The sequence below is a fragment of the Hippoglossus hippoglossus genome, chromosome 24 (genome assembly GCF_009819705.1).
Source record: "Hippoglossus hippoglossus isolate fHipHip1 chromosome 24, fHipHip1.pri, whole genome shotgun sequence".
Classification (NCBI taxonomy): domain Eukaryota; kingdom Metazoa; phylum Chordata; class Actinopteri; order Pleuronectiformes; family Pleuronectidae; genus Hippoglossus; species Hippoglossus hippoglossus.
Genome location: NC_047174.1, coordinates 1,782,501 through 1,797,500, shown reverse-complemented (window position 1 = coordinate 1,797,500; position 15,000 = coordinate 1,782,501). Strand labels below are relative to the sequence as shown.

Sequence of the window (15,000 nt, the reverse complement as noted above, 5' to 3'; positions counted from 1 at the left end):
TTCCTGTCTTTGTGTGGCTTCCTGCTGATTGCCTCTCTCTCCCTGATGTGTTTCACCTGAGTCTCATCATCTCTCCTCCCTCGTGGGTTCGCTTCAGGTTTCTTGTTTCCTTCTGCTGTTGGTTCCTTCTCTGGGTTTTTTCCAGTTTCCAGAGTTTTGGATTTCTCAGTTTCTTCGTCGATACCTAAAAACAAACTGAACCTGTTTTCTTCTGTACACGATCTGCCTCGTCCACTATCTGCAGATTGAGTCTTGTGAATCAGAACCTGTTGTTTTATGTTCCACACAATTTGCTCTTTCTCAGACAGAAGTTTAAATGAAAACTTTAATATTAAACAGTTTCTGTGTTTAAACTTCCGACGTGTTTCTCTATATATACTTTATATAAATGTTCTGTGTGCGTGTTCAGAATGTACTTTGTATATATATAACCTGCTTTTATTTATATTATGATTTAGTTTTTTATTGCTGATTACTGTTATGATGGATCACACGAGTTAGTTGAAATGCATTGTGGGTATTTAAGATGGCAGCTGTATCTATCAGAAGTCTGAGGAAGAGTCTTGAGCTTGAAACGTCACAACAGCAAATAAATTCCTTCGTCGTGTTTTCAAACGTGATGTGACGTTTTTTTAAATTCGTCTCCGAGCAAAACAACCTTTTACTGGATGAGTGATGAGTGCCCCCCCCCCTTCCTGCTTTGTGAAGTGGTAAATTAATCTTGTGTATTTGAATTGTTTTTGAATCATAAATCTTTAATTATGTGCAACTCAGGATATAAACCATAACTTTATAAACCCTCTGGTTCAGTGTGTGTGTGTGTGTGTGTGTGTGTGTGTGTGTGTGAATAAAATGTCTAACACAAGAGCAGACGTCTCCTCGCATTTTGTACTGATTCACTCGTGGTTTTAAACTTCCTGAGAATGTACGACTCTAAACTCTGTAAGTCACAAAAGCACAGTGGTTCACTGAAGTGGTCATTTGTTGTGTTATGTTCTTTATGTTGTTTTTGTATTAACAGTCATTATGGAGGCAGATAAAGTAAAAAGACCTTGATGTGTTGTGTGTTGTGTTGCAGCTTTGACAGTCGCACACGTGAGGTTTTTAAAAATGAGCTGAGCAGAGCAAGCAGACTGCTTCTGTTTGAAAATGTCACCGATACATCAATCTGATAGGTAAAGGCCAGTCTTCTCATTATGCTGTGTGTGTGTCTGTGTGTGTGGTGTCTGCTCTTTTAGAAGAAAGACTGCTGACCCAGCGACGCCAACACACACACACACACACACACACACACCCAAACAGACAGTTATGTGGTGTATTTCAATGAGCCTCTGGCTGATCATCTATAATTCATCTTCAATGTGTCTGGGCTCATCTCTCTCTGTGTGTGTGTGTGTGTGTGTGTGTCTGTGTGTGTGCATGTGCACTGTGTGTGTGCACAGTTGAAGGCAGAATTAAAGTTGAACATTTAATTGAAAGATCAGCATCAAAACAGTGAAATAATCACATGCTAATGATCTTATAAGAGTCATTAATGGTGATTAGGCTGTGACTCGTCTTTAAGGTATTAAAGTCATTAGTGTGTCTTTAAAATGAATCGTGTGACGTAAATGTGTTTGGTTGTTTTGATCGTACGACGGCTTCATCTGAATATGTCTCAGTTTTTTCATTTGTTCAAACAAAATGTTGTTTTTTTGTTCTTTCTCTTCATTGGTTCCTTGAAAGCTGTTGTTGATGTGATTCTTCGGCCATTTTAATTATGTTTATGTCTGCGTTTGTTTGTCTGTTAGCAGGATTACGTAAAAATTACTGGAAGGATTTACACCAAACCTGTGGCAGGATGTGGTTTGAATCAGGGAAGAATGTGTGATGGTGCAGATCCAAATATTATTTCGGATTTAGTGATTTTTAAATGTGTTTTCCTAAAGAGACAGTTGGTGGAGGTATAAGCCGCTCTAGTTTTACTTATAATGGATCTTTGAATCTAAATGTGTGATTGAAAACTCTACTCACCTGACATCCTGCAGTTTGTACAGAGAATATTGTTTGGTGATATTTATACTTAAATCATGGTCTCCTCTCTCTCTCTCTCTCTCTCTCTCTCTGTCTCTCTCTCTCTCTCTCTCTCTCTCTCTCTCTCCTCTCTCTCTCTCTCTCTCTCTCTCTCTCTCTCTCTCTCCTTCTCTCTCTCCTCCTCTCTCTCTCTCCTCTCTCTCTCTTCTCTCTCTCTCTCTCCTCTCCTCTCTCTCTCTCTCCTCTCTCTCTCCTCTCTCTCTCTCTCTCTCTCTCTCTCTCTCTCTCTCTCCTCCTCCCTCTCTCTCTCTCTCTCTCAGCTCTCTCTCTCTCCCTCCTCTCTCTCTCTCCGTCTCTCTCTCTCTCTCTCTCATCTCCTCTCTCTCTCTCTCTCTCTCTCTCCAATTGCACCACCCTTCACTACGACTCTGATCTTCCTCCACCTCCATCATCATCACCTTCCACAACGAGGCCAGATCCACCCTGCTGCGCACCATCGGAGGTGACACACAAACGCACACTGATCACGTTGTTTCTGCTGCTTCACACATAATTTATCTTCTACGATATTGTTTACTGGCAAAACTGGTTCATAATAATGGTTCTTGCCGTCGATTGATTGCAGATTTGCAGACGGTGGTTTGCTGAAGGTTTAGTTTTTCTGAGGTTTAATCGATGCAAAGCCATTGATCTAATTTGTATTTACATGTTCTACTTGTATATGCAGTTTTATGACATTTAAATCTGCCAGAATAACGACCATCAAGAGCTTTAATCTTAATTAATGATTTAAGTATCAGCCGTCATTAAACTGTTGTGTTGACAAAGAAAATTCAGCTGCCCAAATTTACAGCAAGATGCTGGAGACACACACACACACAACACACACACACACCACACACACACACACACACCACACACACAACACACACACCACAACTTAAACCCCCCTGACCCTAAATCTCTGAAGCATCGTTGTGTCTTTAAGTTTGATATCGGCAGGTTGTCGCACACACACACACAACAAAAACAGACACACACACAGACACCTCCAGGTTTTGGCCTCGGTTCAGCTCATTATAGTGAGTCAGTCAGCAGGGACGTCTCCTGACTATCACAGAGGACACTGTGTGTGTGTGCGTGTGTGTGTGTGTGTGTGTGTGTGTCCTCCCCTTCAGCCCTTCTCAAAGCTCTGCAGTTTTCAACCAATTAAAAGACAATCTGTCTCCCTGGGCCGCTCTGCTCCTATTGGCTCTGGCCCCCTGTATATACTGTGTGTGTGTGTGTGTGTGTGTGTGTGTGGTGTGTGTGTGTGTGTGTGTAACCAGTGCTGGTGCTTTTATTTTGACAGGAAAACCTTTTCAAAATGAAAAAGTTACTTCCTGTTTTCTTTTAGTCCTCCCTACAACCCACACGAAGATGCTTCTCTAGACCCAGAGGAAGTTGAATTATGAAAACTTTATGCATTGACACAATTATAACGCAAAGATTAATAATTGATCTTGTTTTACTGACATAATGGCCCATTAGGGAAAAAGCTTTTCAAGGCTCTGGGACAATTGGCAGCTCGACTGTCTCATTACGCTGAATTCAGTTTTTCAATAAACCCTGAGCTCCGCCTGCATCATCAGATCCAACCACGTGCTCAGTGTGACAGACACACACCAGCGATGTGGAAGTGATGGTGGCAGCTTTCAGCTCCAGACAGCTCCTACGCTAACTTTGTTCGTGCTGCAGCTTCCTGTTTCATGTTGTTTCTTTAAGGCAGAAACACTTTGCGTAACTTGAGAAGTTAACTGAGCTGGAACAGATCACTTGACATCTACACTCTGTGAATTAGTCACTGAATCCCGAGGAGGCAGCTGACGACGACAACAATCAGTCAACAGTGTGAAAACAGAGGAGACATGAAGTGGAGAGAAATGTCTTTATGGAGCTTAATAGAAACTACGTTTTCAAAAAAGAGGTGTTTCCCAAGTATCTTTAATATTCATGTATGACCTCTGTGGAGGGGTCAGAGGTCAGGATCAGGAAGTGTTGCTGCCTTGCTTCAGCAGATTTATTGGATCATCCTGTACTCCTGCAGGTTTTGGCTCATTAGCCATCGTCCTGACCCAAAGCAACCATCAATTTCAGATGGATTCTCCTACCTGCAGTCATGCAGCCAGTAGTTCCAGCTTCCAGCGAAAGTGTGGATGCTTTCAGTTGTTGAGATTCGTAATCCGTCGTGGTGAAAGTCTGTTATGATTTAATGTTTCTATAGGAGTGCGTGAATTATGCATTCGATATTGTGTGATTGACGGCTAGTACCGTCCAATGGGTGCAGATGACAGGTGTAAGTGGGCGTGAAGTGTCCTCAAGCTCTCAGTCAGGCTCCACCCACCTTTCCTCCAAATATGGTTACTTCTTGTTTCAAAAAACCAAGATGGCGCTGAACACAGTGTCGAACTGAGGCTGTAAAACGACGGCTCAAAAGAAAGTTAGGATCTCAATGTGGGTCCTTTGTCGGTCATTCACATGAGAACATGAACGCATCATAAAATTGTCCCAAGAAAAGAACAACGGCTGTTAGATGTCAGTGTTCTTTTAGAGGCTGCTGTTGTGCCCTTGAGCAAAGCATTTAATCCGCAGCCAGCAGCAGAGGACGTCGGTGGCTGCCAGATGTGACTGTGTGATAATGTGAAGCATCGAGCGGAGAAACCGCCTCATCATCATCTTACGGGTGAATACTTCTGAAAAATGGCAAAACTGCTATTCTCCGATCTTCACTGGATCTGAGCTGAAAAAAAAAAGTTTACTGAAATTTTCAGTCGTATGAAACGTGAGAGGATCTGAAAGATATTCAGACGAGCGACGGCGACATTACAATCTGATTGAAAGTGTCAGTTTCCAAGCAGCAGTGGAGAGAAACTTGAATGGGGCCTAACGTCTAGATAAGTTTTCTTTTACTGTGTAATAATGTCTTGCTCCAGAGACTCTGAAACACTGAAAGTGTATTGAATGCATGAAACCGCATCATAAAAGGGTTTAATTTAGGATCTTCTTGCACTTTGCAGACTCAACTTTAATAAGTTTGATTTCTGAGACAATGACGGGCACTTTGAAAGCTTTCATCTCCCGATCAAAGAGTTTCTTTCTGAGGGAGAGAGCCCGGCTGTGTCGATATTTAATCAAGCTCTGATCTGAAGAATTGATCTTATTTCTCTGTGCCAGAGATAAGCAGGTGGAGAGAGGGTTTTTTGGTTTTGTATTGGTTGAGCGTGTTTGGTTGCTGCATGTGTGTGTCTGTGTGTTCATGTGTGTGTCTGTGTGTTCATGTGTGTGTCTGTGTGTTCATGTGTGTGTCTGTGTGTTCATGTGTGTGTCTGTGTGTTCATGTGTGTGTCTGTGTGTTCATGTGAAACAGCCTCCGGAGCTGCAGAGGATCCAGTGTTACAGACGCAGGAACGTCGCCTTAGCTAATTTACAGACTGACTGATTTTATTACTAATTACTTTTTTTAAATCTTAAAATACCTTTTCGCCAAAGCTGCACACAAGGTGCCAAGTATTAGCTTTTTTAAATTGTTCATTAACAGACATTTTTAAGGACTTTGATCTGTGAGATCGTTGATTTCTCCAGTTTGGGGGATTGGCTCCACCAAGGAGGTTATGTTTTCACCCCTGTGCCTCTTTTTGTTTGGAAGTAATGTTGCACAAAAACTACGTCATGGACTTTCAGGGAAGAACCCATTAATTACAGGTGTGGATCCAGATCAGGGTGAGAATCCAGGAATAGTTTTTTCACGTTGTGAGATGGGACCCTTTTCACATTTTCACTGATTTCACGATGAATAATTAATGTTAATAATTGTCATTTTATAGATATTAAAGTCATTCCACAGCCACGTCTGTGCAAAGACTCAAATACCTGGATTCTCGTCACTTAGCCGTCTAACTAGCCGCTCGGCCTGTGACCCGGCCAACCAGCCGTCCTGCTCTGCTCAGCAGTCGTTGGGTGGGAGCGTAGAAATGCAGCTTCTAGATCAGCACCAGCTCAGCACTTTCTGCTTCAGCGGACCTGAAAACGCAGAGTAAGAGCTCGGGTCACTTCCCCTGCAACTGATCACTCAGGATTTAGTAGGAAGCGGTCGTTAGGTAGATTTATAATCTTCGGTTTCTGCTGCAGTCGTGTCCGAGGCCAATCTTGGACTCTGCTTGTTCTACCTCCATTTTGATCTCCTTCCTGCTCGCTCAGATTTAAAAGTGCTGATTGACAGCTGTGATGAGACAGGAGTATGTACAGATCATCAGTGATAACACTGTTTATTGCATGTTGCATTATTATCTGATCATGTTATACTGTTCATACAGCACCACAGTGTCATCAGGCTGTAATTATACTATAGATTATTGTAGATTAGCTGTGATTAAACTGTGTTTAATGTGGACAGACTGGTTTTTTGATCCCAGTGCAGCTCTGTAGATCAGCAGTGATGAGACAGTATTTACCGGCTGCAGATTTACAGCGTCATACATCACGGGTGGTGAGACAGAAGAGAAGAGAACAGGGACGTAGCGAGGGGCTGAATCAGGATTTCTCTCCAACAACAGTTTCTGTGGATCTGCTGTGAAAGGTTTTCTGTCAGAGAAAGATTTAAGATGAAAGGGAAAAAGTCCTGTCGATCATTTAACGACAAAATAATTATTGCTGCATATTAAAAAAAAACATAGTCGGGGGGGGAAAGATGGTGGGAAGTGGAGGTGGTTGTAATGAGTTCCTCCAGCGAGGTGGAGGATGGAAGAAGTCAGCTGACCAATCAGGCAGAGAGAGGGAGCAGAAGTGAGCTCGGTGGAAAGCTGCAGAGGGGATACAAAATAAAAGAGTAAAATTTGTGCCCAGAGCAAAGTGTAATATTGCAGAACAGTAGAAATTAATTTGACTTCTCACCTGTAGGGAATGGAGTTGGAAAAAAAAACAATTCAGCAGCTGATTTACAACAGGAATAAAAAAAAGAAAATGGAGGGAAGAGGTGTGTTTGTACAGGAAGCGACCGAGCAGAACTAACTCACAACAGAGGAAAGCTTCACTTCTTCAGGTGTAAATAAATCCATGAATCCTGGGCAGCAAGAGGAAGGAGAATTAAAGTGGAGGTTTGCAGATGTGTCGCATGTTTGAACACATCTGTCGTCATGGAGACAGAATAAAGTGAAATGTGCTTTAACAACTGGAGCTTGAGAGATTTGTTCTGCTTGATGTTCAGAGGTTTGTAATTAGGACTTTGGATCCAGAGGGAATTTCTTTTCTTCTCGTAGACTTTTTTTTTTACAAACAAACAAAAAGAACAAAATGATTGAGATGTGACTGATGCTGTTTCAGGACCATGGACAGCTCATGTTTTCTGGTTGTAGGACGGGTGTGAACTTTATTCTGCTTGTTTGCTGAGCTTTAAATTTACCATAAAACATATTAGCTATAAAACAAATAGTTTACCTATGAATTATTCATTCATTTAAAAACTCGCACTCTAGTTCTACCTATAAGTGCTTTTTTATTTTATTTTGAAGCAGTAGTTTTATGTTGCTATCATTTAGAGTATTGCATGGATAAAGATTTTCATTTTATGGGACAGAAACTGCCCCTCACAGTTTTTACCGGCGCCCTCCGTCCCTCCGTACTGTGTAAGTTACAGAATTGATTATAGAGAGAAATAACAGCAGAGGTGGAGAAATTGATCTGTTTCATACAAAACTCTGATCCCCATGTTTCTTTTTCACCGCTCCTCATCCTGCACATTGAGGATATTTCTCTATAAATCATCGTTCCTTCAGAATCACTTAAAATCAACTTCTTCAACCTTGATGAGGCTTAAACACGGACCTGGATGTCTCCCAGCTGCACCTGTTTCATGCAGGAGGCCTGGTAGCACAGTTAGCGAGCTAATTGACTGTCCGTCCATCTGTCCGTCCTCTAAACCGCTCATCCTGCTCAGGGCCGAGTGGAGCTGGACGCTGCCTCAGCACGAGCTTGGCAAGAAGTGGGAGAAGTGCCGGAGAGGTTTCCAGTCTCAGCAGTTCACAAGACACAAAATCGATCCCACCCATCAGCTGCTCTGTTCATCTCAGCTCTTTTGATACCAAATGTGATGGGTTGCAACCCGAGGTCCTCAGCGAAGGTTTTATTAGGGAAGGGCCCCAACTCTTTGAAACTGGCTCCTTCTCCTCTTTTTAATCCAACTTTAAAGTTACATCTTAGTGTGAAAAGGTTTTTTCTCAGGACTTCAGATCTGAATTCACCTTTTTAACTTTTAATGTAAAAGGTTTTTATCCAGGCTCTGAACTGACTGACATTTTAATGTCTGCTCTATAATGTGCAGCGATCTGCAACATATAATACTAATGATAATAAAATCTGACTAAGGTGTGACCGTCTGCGTGGATGGTAAAAACTGTACGGACGATGGCGCGAGTGCAGCAAACAGCTAAGTTAGAGATCGTTTAATTCATTATGAGAAGTTCTAATTCTTCTAAACGTGGAGCTGCGGTCGTGCACGCGGAGCAGAAATGCTCGTGGTTACGGTTCTGTGCACTCGTATCATGTGTTTACTTGCTCTAGATGAGGGATGGATGTTTCTGGTCGGATGGTTGTTGCCGCTGCTTCTAAAGAGCTGATGACCTGCACCATGGCCGACAGTCAAGTGTGACATCACCTCTCTTTGTCTTTTTGAAAAACAACGTACGTTGGTTGGCAGCTTTATATCCTCGCCGCCTCGCTGTGCTGTGAGCGGCGGCGGCGGCTCCTGTGGGAACCGAACCCCTCACGCAGCATCAGCACCCATTTAGCAGCAGCATCATCCACTGCCAGCGAGCAGGGTTAAATTCCCACCGGGGCCACACGCAGCTGTGGAAACTCGATCTCGCGGCACTCTGGATGAAAAGTGCTCTCCAAATGGCAGCTGTGGGTAATGAAAATCTCTCCACCCCCCCCCCCAAAAAAAATTCGTCCCTAAAATTGATATATAGAAAGTTGGAAACGAGCGGCGCAGATATAGAGCCGCTATTCTGTGGCAGCCGACTGTGGTATTGTCGGCGGTGATAATATTTTCTGTGAGCTGGAGATAGCTGCTCCCGCCACACGCCTGAGGGGAGGTTAAGCCTCATCGCTAGTGGCCTGTGAACCAGAGGGGGGGGGAGGGAGGAGAGGAGTTGTACAGAGAGAAACATAGATTGTGTTCATCCATACCTGTCTTGCTCACTGTAAAATAGATGGATGGATAGATTAGGAAAGACAGAGGGACGGAGAAAGAGATGAAGGGAATAAAAAGAGACGTCAGGAATGACAGAGGACACACGATGGATCTCTGCGCTGATTGATTCACTGAACGCTTTAATGTGAACTAATGAGATAAATACTCTTATTTTCTTTCCACTCCGTCGCCTCATTTCTCTTTTTCATTCACCCCCTCCCCCCATCCTCAGGCCCTCGTTCCTCCCTTTCATTTATTTGCTTGCCCCCCCCCCCCCCCCCCCACCACACACACCTTTCCTCCCTCCCTCCCTCCCTCCCTCCCTCCCTCCATCTCATCCATCAATCCGTTCATCCATCTCCTCTGATCGGCCCTCGACTCCACGGAGAGAGAGAGACTTAGAATCAGGGTTATTTGTCTCCCTTACTAGCCTGCCATCTCTCTCTCTCTCTCTCTCTCTCTCTCTCTTCTCTCTCTCTCTCTCTCTCTCTCTCTCTCTCTCTCTCCTTTATTATCCCTCACTCTTTCATCTCGCTTCACCTCCCCCTCCCTCCCAGCATCCATCACTCCTCCTGATGGGGTCCGGTGCTTCGGAGACTCATAAGTTTGCTCCACACCTCCTCCTCCGGCATTATCCACCCGCGCTCCTCTCATTCCCTCATCCCTCGCTCCCCTCGCCACTTTCACCTCCTCCTTTTGGTCCTGTCTCAATCAACCAGTGTCCCGTCCATTCCTCCCTCCTCTTGTATTCTCTTCATTTCTCTCTTCTCTTCCTGCGTTTTACTTTTCTCACTCAATTTCTTTTTAGTTTCATCCCTTGTTCTTGGAAAATCTCTCTCCCTTTCCATTTCTTTGTTCCTTGCCCCCCCCCACATTCTTCATTCTGCTTCAGTCTTTCTCCTTCATCCCTTCTTCCTCTCTCTACATCCTTTTCTTCCTCATTCTTGTCATTCAAACCTTTTCTTTCCTCTTTTCCCCTCCTTCTTTTTCCTCTTCCATCTTTTTTACCCTGCCCTTCCTCCCTTCATTCTCTCTTCCAACCTATCCCACTATCTCCTTCCTTTCTTCCTCCCTATCAATTCATTCTATCTATTCTTTCTTCATTCCCTCGCTCGTTTATTTCTTTTAGTCCATCCTTCCCTTTATATTCCAGTTTCCTTCTTTCTCTCCTTTCCTTCCTCCCTCATTCAACACTGTATATTTTCTTTTTCTTCCCCTATTCATCCCTCTATCCCTTTCTCTTCACCTCCTCTGTATGCCTTCATCTCCCTGGTTCATTTTTCATTCATCCTCTGTAAATATCATCTTCCCTCTTCCATTTTTTAATCCTGCCCTCACTCACCTCCTCACGCTCTTCTTTCTCCTTCCCTTCCTCCTCTCTGTTGTTCTGCTTCTCCTTTCCTCCCCTTTCTCCCATCTCTCTTCCTACACTCACTCCTCCTCCCTCTCTCCGTCTGCACCTTCATTCAGAGCGAGTGATGAACGCTCAGGTTATTGAAATAAAACGGAGCAGAACAAAATGTGTTTTCTCATTTTCTTCCTGTAAAAGTTATGAATTTTTTATGTTTCAATCTTCCTCTTTAATGAAACTGTTTTTTTTTAGAGGCAACATGTTTCACATTTTCATAACAGGAATTTGAGCTGACATTTTCAATATGTTGTTTCATATGGTGTGCTGCATGCTTAATGGGTTCATGACCAGCTGTGTGTGTGTGTGTGTGTGTGTGTGTGTGTGTGTGTGTGTGTGTGTGTGTGTGTGTGTGTGTGTGTGTGTGTGTGTGTGTGTGTGTGTTGGCATTTACTTGTCGGCCTCCTGTATATTGTACATGTATGTTTGTGCATATTTAAGACTCTTTTCTTTTGTCGCTTTCTTTCTCTTCAGTGTTTTAAACCGAACTCCGGTTCATCTCATCCATGAAATCATCCTGGTGGACGACTTCAGCAACGACGGTGAGACACACACACACACACACACACACACACACACACACACATTCCTGGTCTCTTCCAGGTCAGAGATAACAGAGATGAGACCTCCATACCAGGTCAGAGGGAGGAATGTGTCCCGAGCAGCTGGGTCCACAGTCTCAGGATCACAATGGAGATGAGAAAACACCTTCGTTCTGGGTCAAAGGGGAGAAAGTCGATCTGTGTGAACGTCCAGCAGCGACGTCCACAGATACCCAGGGGAAGTTTAGATTTACCTGAAAACAATGAAACTGGAGATATCTAAATATTCTAAATATAAGATACAAGATATAAAAGCGGAATCGACACGTAGACGACACGGAAAAAAAACGAGTTTATGCGAATAAGAGCGAATGCGTGAAGTTATCTCCACAGCGGAACTAAAGCGTAACGTCCTGTCACCATCTGATGCTCCACCCCTCGCTGAACGCTGCGTTGTGGTTGTTGTCTGCGCGGAGAATCTCCTGCTGCGTTGTTAATGTGTGAAATGCAAACTCTGGAGAATGTGTGAGACATCCTCCTCCTGAGTTCATGTGAAAATGACCAGGACGGATTTCCATGAAACTTGGTGGACGGATGTGGTATCGGTCAGGAGAGAGAACCCATTCAATTGTGGTGCAGATGCAAGAAATGTTTTTTACTTAAACATTGCAAGATAAGACGTTTAAAAAAAAATCAGGCTTATGAGTGGGTCAACATTTCTTTTCTGCCTCAGTTCCTCACAAGAGTTTCCTTTCATCACGTAGAGAAGGAGCAGCCGCCTCCTCCGGGTCGAAGGTCTCTGATGGAGGTTTCATTCAGGGCCACGTAACTTTGACACCGTGTGACACAAGATTTCTTTGTTCCTCAAGCGTGTTTTTATTCGGTTCTTTTCACCTCATAAATACTTGTTTTGAATCCTGTTTTAATATTAATTTATTTTTGGTAAATGATTCATATCCCAGCAGCTGTTTCTGCCTCTTTTTCCTGCCTCTTTTCATTTTGACAGTTTCCACCAGAGCACGTTTTCAACATGTACTACAGCATTATTTAAAATACAATTTTAATGCAACTCAAAAATCCAGCGGGGAGCACACAGCCGGCTGCACAGCAACTAAACAACATGTCTGAGCCGTCAAACTGAAAACTGTCATCCTGCTGCTGCCGAGCGTTTTAACAAGCTGCTAATTTCCCTGTAGAGTTTTAGAGAAAATTATAAAAACATCACACAGCACGCGGGATTCTGTTTTATATTATTCTTTTATTCCTTTTGCTTGATACTGTTTTTCTTTTCCAGAAAGTGACTGTCAGCTTCTCATCAAACTGCCCAAAGTCAAATGTCTCCGCAACAACAAGAGAGAAGGTATGTGTGTGTGTTTGTGTGTGTAGATGTGTGTGTGTGTGTGTATATGTGTGTATATGTGCACTGTGTGTGTGTGTTATAGGTGTGCATTTGCTTGTTTATGTTTACTAATGAGAATTCACATTTGCATTTTCAGCGTGTACATTTGCATTTTTAATTATCTATACTTTGTTTGTTTGCATTCCTGCATTTCTGCATACATTTGTCAGTGTGTGTGTGTGTGTGTGTGTGTGTGTGTGTGTGTACTCGTTGTCAGGACCAGTACACCTAATGGGGACCATAGCTCAGTCCTGATGAGGCAAACCTTAATTTCTGAGCTCCTGGTTGAGGTCGGGGGTCGGGGGTCGGCTGTGAGCTGTGAGCTGTGAGCTGTGGGTTTGTTAGGTTTACTCATGAATTGGTTCTGGTTAAGTCGGGGTTGAAAACGTGTTCTTATTTTGTGCTGCGAGGGAAATGGACACAGAGAGATCGTCCAAACCAAACTTAATGATTGGTGAAAATAAAAGGAAACAATGAGGAAATCGAATAATTCAATGGTCTTTATTTACATGGTCAAGCTCTATATGACCATTCAACGCGTGTTACACACACTCTCGACATGTTACTCACACATTAGTGGCACAACCGTATGACCCCATGTTCAGGCTCAGTATCTTGCCCCAGGATGCTTTAGCATGAGGACTGGGGGAGCCAGGGATCGAACCACTACCCGCATTACCTCCCGAGCCACAGCCGCCACATTGAATAAGAGAAGATTTTAAAAAATCTGGCTGTTTAATTAAAAAGTGATGAAACATTTTAACATGACAATTTGTAATGAATAATAATAAAAGCAATAATAACTAACATGAAATCCATAGAAGTTTATTTTAAGTGTTTAAACCGATTAACGAGATCTGACATAACTCGTAATAGAAATCTATGGTTGGGTTTAGACTGTCTACAATGGAACGTTAATGAGAAGTTCAGAACAGCTGCGTAAACCTGTGAGCTGTGATGGACACGGAGCCAGTGAGGTGGGGGGGGGGGGGGGGGGACTGAAGAGAAAACATCCTCCACGGAAACAGAAATACCTGAAACCAAAATACCAAAAACACAACCTGCGTAAAAGCAGCCAAATGTCTAAATAACTGCAGTGTGGAGATTTAATGCTTCAATCACGCTGATGTTGTTTCTCAGTTTAATGGCTGACGAGTCGTGCATCATGTCTACGCTTGTCATTCCTCTATGAAATCCATTTGGAGCTGCTGCCACGCTCTTAAATTTAGAAATGTGAGTGAAAGCAAAACACAAATTGACTTGACAGCTCGACAATGTGACGGAGTCGTGAGCGTTCTGGGAACTGAAAACGTTTTACGGAGCAGAAAAGGGTTCGGAAAGATTAATCCAGTTCCTCAGCAGACGATCCCGGTTGAATGTTCAGGATCAGGAGTTCAAAACGAAGATGGAGGAGGAACGTTGTGTTTATTTTTGTTCGTCAATTTGACCTGATGCACCCAGTGATCGGTCCGTGATGCTTCCTCTTTATAGATCTGACATAGACTTATTATTAAAAGTACATGAAATTTAGCTTAGATAACATTTGTTTTTGTAAATTTAGGTGGTTGTGGATTAGTTGAAACCTAATTCTTAAGTATGATATGTGACATGTATCTGCACATTATTCTTATGAGCAATATTCTGTGCAAAACCAATATTAATTGGTTTGTCTCTTGTCAGATTTGAAATAGATTTTCAGCTTTTCAGAAGTAATTTCTTGGTTCTGCTTTGTCTTGTACAATGAGAATAAACTCTCTATTTAAGAGTGAGTACAAAGAACTAACTTTAACTATATTAATATGAAGAAATAATTGGACCCCAGGAGGGTTCAAATCAATAAGAAGTGACAGAAATGACCACTTTCAAAAAAGCTCTACGTCTGAAAGCAGCATGTTGCACCTGAGATGTAATTTCCTCCCAGAACACGATCCCGCTGTGTCCGAGCCTGTGACAGCGCTGTAATTAAAGCAGCGTGTTAGAGCCACTTAGTCGTTGTTCAAACCTTTTTATATAACACACAATGCATGCAATTTTCAAAGCCATTTCAGGTTATAACTTGAAAGTTGAAAATGTCGTTCTCCTGTTCAGTGTGAACTGCTCTGAACTGACCTCAGCGCCGTGGTCACCGGGGCTCGAGCAGAAAACACTGAAACGCTTCTAACGCTGGTCGTTGTCTCGGCTGAGAGCTTTTATACGTCCTCGTCTTTTAGAGTCACTTCCTTCCCCCCTCTCTCTCTTTGTATAACTACAGCAACACTTGTCCTACATAATGTCACTGATGGATTTCATTATCGCGCACTCACGTCGCACACACACACGCACACACACACACACACACGCACACACACACACACACACGCACGGTTCATCCGTTTGGCTTGTTAACAGTTTATGGCTTCAGGCCTCCTGACTT

At 43.0% G+C, this 15,000-nt stretch overlaps 1 protein-coding gene across 1 annotated transcript in view; it reads left to right on the top strand.

The window, feature by feature from the left end:
- galnt14 (UDP-N-acetyl-alpha-D-galactosamine:polypeptide N-acetylgalactosaminyltransferase 14 (GalNAc-T14)) overlaps positions 1-15,000 on the top strand; it is a 110,028-nt gene that overhangs the window by 66,318 nt on the left and 28,710 nt on the right. Inside the window, exons 3-5 of the mRNA XM_034580742.1 lie at positions 2,417-2,515; positions 11,121-11,188; positions 12,483-12,548. Coding sequence (XP_034436633.1) covers positions 2,417-2,515; positions 11,121-11,188; positions 12,483-12,548 — 233 coding nt within the window. The remainder of the gene's footprint in view (positions 1-2,416; positions 2,516-11,120; positions 11,189-12,482; positions 12,549-15,000) is intronic.